General features: G+C 40.7%; 1 protein-coding gene across 1 annotated transcript; it reads right to left on the bottom strand.

The window, feature by feature from the left end:
• Positions 1 to 350: 350 nt before the first annotated feature.
• On the bottom strand, positions 351 to 4,861 carry LOC135627670 (peptide methionine sulfoxide reductase A4, chloroplastic-like). The gene is made up of 2 exons (XM_065133831.1): positions 4,178 to 4,861; positions 351 to 803 (listed from the first exon to the last, which is right to left on the bottom strand). The coding sequence occupies exons 1-2, from the start codon at positions 4,535 to 4,537 to the stop codon at positions 552 to 554; spliced, it is 612 nt and encodes a 203-aa protein (XP_064989903.1). The 5' UTR covers positions 4,538 to 4,861; the 3' UTR covers positions 351 to 551.
• Between the last annotated feature and the right edge of the window lie 338 nt (positions 4,862 to 5,199).

The raw sequence follows: 5,199 nt of genomic DNA, 5'->3' as shown, positions 1-5,199 counted from the left end.
GAAGCATCGTGGATCGAAACAAGAATTCAACCATTATATTAGTTGGTGGAGCACAGTATTCTTCTTCCTCTTCCTTCTCTCTCCCCAGAATAGAGCATTACCACAGTACCACGATGGGAATGTTATGCCACACAGATCGAACCTATAGGTTCTACCATGGGCAAACAAAGATTTGGTTCCAAAAATTGCAACCTTGGTTTTGCTAAACAATGATCTCAAACTGTCTTGGAGAGAAATCAACACAGAATTATCCACAAAGCTTGAACAACAGTCAGAAGAGCCCCTCCTGTTTGTTTTTTTTGTCGGTTTAATTCTAACAAATCATTTCCACAAGATTCCAGGTATGCATCTGAAGCAACCTTGAACGATCATAAATCAATTCATCAACTAGGTGACTGGATCTCAATCCACCTTAGTCTTTTCACAAAATGTTTATTCAATAGTCCAATAGATTACAGCTAAGGACAGTCTCGTAGCTCCCACACTAGAGTATATTTACATGAAACAACCAGTGGCTGCAAATCTTGATGATTTGGTTATCATTACTCGTTTCATCCATAGCAGCGAATAGGATCACTACAACCTTTAGCAGCAGACTGTTTGGAACCAAAGCGCCCACCTTTCTCCAGATATTGTTGATGATACTCCTCGGCCCTGTAGAATTTCTTTGCAGGAAGAATTTCTGTCACAATCTTCCTGTCCAACACCTCCTGGTGCTTCTCCATAGTTTCTCTGGCTGCTTTTTCCTGTTCTTGTGTGTAGTAGTATATTCCAGAGCGATATTGGGTCCCAACATCGTTTGCCTGCATGCAATTGTAATCAGCAGCTTTTTGAACAATTTGAATGCCAATGATACCAAAGCTACTGCTGACTGAAGATTTGATGCATTTTTTTACAGTACATGAATCTAAACTAATAAACTTCTTAATGTATCTCTAATACAACAACAGGTCATATTAGTCATAAGTTCTTGGATTTGTAACTCTGCAAATGAAGCCTAGGACAGGCATTGGTTTATGGCCCGTAATATCATTAGTTCTTGAATTTGCTATATGTCCAAGGCATTGTTGAAGAAACTTTTCACATTAATACACTATCTCTTAAAGCTCTATCTGAAACACATGATACATCACTGCAGTGTGTGCTTGGTCAGGTTTTAAGAGCACACAACTGATTCCGACAAGAAACTATGCATCACAAGTACAAAGAAAGATAATGCCAACTCGTTGCTTCATGTGATGTCATTGCTAATATCTCCTTATAAGCATAAAGCAAAATACGTCAAGACCAAATCCATCTGCTTGCTGTTGACTGCATATACTTCAATGCATAGCCTCAACAGGAATGTTAAGAACACAATGTGGAATCATATGGAGTTCCAATTTATCCTGATCGGTAGCGTTTATAAACTAGATTCGGGCGGTTACCACAACACATGCTGTGCCGATGCATTGCCAAAACAAGTGAGATATCTAATTCAAGTCTATCACTAAAGAAGCGGTTTTCTGAGTTGATACTCCAGGTGAGATTCTAGTGCTCATACTCCCCAACATGTTATTTGCCATGTAGCATGAATCAGCAAGTATGCCACGTCCGATCCAAGCTAAGAGTACGTATGGTTCTTTAACATCCTAAGACCAATAAGACCATTGTTAGCAATGGTGCATACTTGATCTATCTTGGACTTGTCCAATATGATCCAAGAAGGCAGAGAATGTTACCATACATGATGGATGGGATGGATCCATAAGATCACCGAGTAGCAAATGAGGCAAGGATAAGTCTTGCTGGAGTCACCTATCATGCAATATGTGTAGCTACCAATTACCACAGGGGTCTGGCCTAAAAAAAAAGAACACTTTGGTTTTTAAAAAACTTCAGGATCAGTCTCATTACGAGCAAACCTATTTCATGGCTTATTCCATAATTATCTTCTAAGAACAAAAAACTATTTCCATCTAACCTAAGCACACATAAAATAGTGAAATGCACCACCTATTTCCTAAATCTATCATGAAATTGAACTACAATCAGATTCCTCAACTTACTAAAACATGCAACACATTTAATTATGAGGGAATGACCTTGAAACTCTAAGACCTATATGGCCATGTGAACTAATAGAACTTTCTCCCAGAGGTTCTTGCTTCATAAATATGAGCATGAAACCACTGGTGGGGGACACAAGAGGGTTGGGTGCTACATGCACCCAAGTTCAGTCAACTGATTCACAATCCTATTACTAATGAACATAGTGGGCTAGTTTCAAGGTCACTTCACATAACAAGACGTGGACTTTCCAACTACCAATGACGAAAGGTAATCATAGTTGTGATTAGCTTCTTACCTCAACTGCCTTTTATGAAATTCAACAAGAAATTTCATAGTCAGTGCAATTATTAATCAGAATGTTAGACATCAAGTAGCTGCATTGTTGAGAAGAACAATTTAGCTTTGTATGTCTGAGGCCTTGTGTATTCTGAGAGTACTAAGAATCATTGGTCAGTGTAAAATTGAAAGAATTGAAGAAAAGGTTGAAAAACGGATACCATTGACAAATATTTTGTCAGGCCCTGCATAGAGCATCAACAAATAAATCATATATTGGGAAAGCATGGGACCTATTACAGAGTCAAACTATGTTATTAAGAATGTTGCAACTATGCTATACTGACAATAAAAGGGGGGCCTTCTTAGATAGCTATGATAGCCTTTAACAGTTTGACTCCTTACCTGGCATAGATGAAAGCATTAAGATAATTCAATAGACCTCTTTCACCAATTTGGCCACTTACCAAGCAGAGATGATAAGATTAAAGATGAGTCAATGGACCTCATTTATGAGTTTGACCCCTTACCTAGCAGAGATGAAAGGATTAAGATGATTCAATGGACCTAAAGAGTATCAAACACCATTGACATATATCGCTATCATTCTACGAAGGGGCCTCTTAACATACTATCATAGCCATTAGCAGTTTGATTCCTAACTTAGCAGAGATGAAGGATGTTAGCTCAATGTAATCAAACTAATGTGACTTGCCTGTTCCCAAAAGTTCCAGTGTCTCTTGCTCACTTCTCCTCAGCTAATAGACCAAGTTGGCCTTGTACATCACAGTGTTAATTTTCCTCTGAGAGGATAAAATCCCACAACACAGATAGTCCAGTCCTACACAATTTAGGCTTTAAATTTTCAATTGTGCAACTTGCTTTTAACTCAAACATTGTCAACAAGGTCAATAGTGTACAGCTCCTTGATCCTTCAGACTTAGTTTTCTTTACAAAGCATGAGAATATTTGTCAATATTGAGCACAGGACAATGACTTTGCTTGAGAGAAAGTGCATAATTCAGCGAAAGCTCAACTACAATGCAAATTAGATCGTGCAGCACCATTGCCCATGTGTCTAGACAGAAGTCTAAAAATTGAAAGCTACCTTTGATGACATAACTCGGTCAAAATTCAAATTAACCATTCTATAGATCATCAACAATGCTGATGAAACTTTCCCAGCTTGCATTCACATTCAAAATTGTTAACAAGGATAATGACTTTAGTCATTAGGTGTTCCTCGCCAATGATATGCACCAAGAAAACAGTGAGAATCCACGGTCATCATATATTTAAAAAAAAAAAGCACAATCTTCACTAGCTCTTCTATAAGATAAACCATAGATACATGTCAAACTTTCTAAACCTCATTGTAAAGTGTAGCTATACCATAAAGCATCATCTCTTTACATTATCCAGATACTCATCCTTGTCCCCTGATTTCTTTGATCATGCCTATGTCGTCAAATTCAGTTTTCAGACCTGCCAAGCATATTTTAACATAAAGACATGTGGGCATATGCAGCTTCCATCTCGAAACTAAGCTATTATTATATTGCATCCAAAATCTAACATTGGATTGCTGGTTACCAAGAAGACCTCAAATTAGGCATTCATGTCAAAGATTATCTGGATTAAAAAGTGTTCAATAGCAAGAGCAATCCAAACAAGAAACATGACAGGTTCACTGAGATCCCATGGACCAATAAAATCAAACATTTATCATAGCATATGGACAACAAACTCAATCCGACCACAAGAATTAGGATTGTAAAACCAACACTAGAAGAAAGAAGTATTAATCAAAACACAGAATCAAACCTCTGTTGAGGCTCAGAGATGTCACCTGGCGGTTGATAGTGGTAGGGTCATGCCGCGCCCAGAACACTTGGAGCAGGTCATCGTAGCTGCACGCCAGGGGGTCGTACTGCACCCGTACCACCTCGGCGTGGTTGGTGGCGCCGGTGCACACATCCTCGTAGGTGGGCTCGTGGAGGCTCCCCTGGCTGTAGCCAACCTCCGTCTTGGTCACACCAGGCACCCGCTGGAAGGCAAGCTCGACGCCCCAGAAGCAGCCGGCGCCGAACTGGGCAAACTCCTGCCCGGCCGCCGGCGCGTCGTCGTCAGGGCCCTGCGCGACCGCTGACGACGCCTCCGTCGCAGCTCGGCCGCCAAGGCCGAACCCTAACTTTCCTAGCCAGCTCATCGGCGGAAGCACGAGGTCGGGGCGAAGGGTCGAGGGGCTTGCAATTATAGGGGAAAGCGAGGCGCTTTATCGAGAAATTAGGGGAAGCGGTAGAAGCAGAGAACTGGTGGGACTTAAGACAAGGGGCGCACGGTTGGTAGACAAAATCTATGCAGGGTCACTTGCATAGGGAAGTCTTCGAGGAACCATCCACGACCGTGCATCTCACCCAGTTTGTGATCTTGACCGTCCGAATAAATTACATGATTATTAAAACAATGATTGACCAAAACCAAGTTTACGGTCGAGATCAAAAGAAGAGTGGGATGAACGGCTTAAAGGATTCTTTATTGGTTGGCAGTCACAGAAGGGGAAACAGAGGCAAGGGTTGGGGGTGAGGTCAGCGGGCGGTGGTGAGGGTGACGGGAAGAGCTCGTGTTTGGGGTTTTGTAATGGACACGTGGTGAGTTGTGGGTTTAAGATTGAGATGGATTTTGGGAGGGGCGAGTGACGGGATCAAGCGATATTGAATTTCCACGCTGCAAAAGATTTTTGTTATTTCTAATATTGATTTTGATAGCTAGTTCAATGGGTGAAAGCTGACCCGACCATATCATATCATTAATTTTCAATATATATATATATATATATATATCTATCTATCTCGAAGGAATAAATATGAA

This window comes from Musa acuminata, chromosome BXJ2-11 (genome assembly GCF_036884655.1).
Source record: "Musa acuminata AAA Group cultivar baxijiao chromosome BXJ2-11, Cavendish_Baxijiao_AAA, whole genome shotgun sequence".
NCBI lineage: Eukaryota > Viridiplantae > Streptophyta > Magnoliopsida > Zingiberales > Musaceae > Musa > Musa acuminata.
The sequence above is the reverse complement of the archived record's forward strand: the minus strand, read 5'-3'. Positions and strand labels throughout refer to the sequence as shown.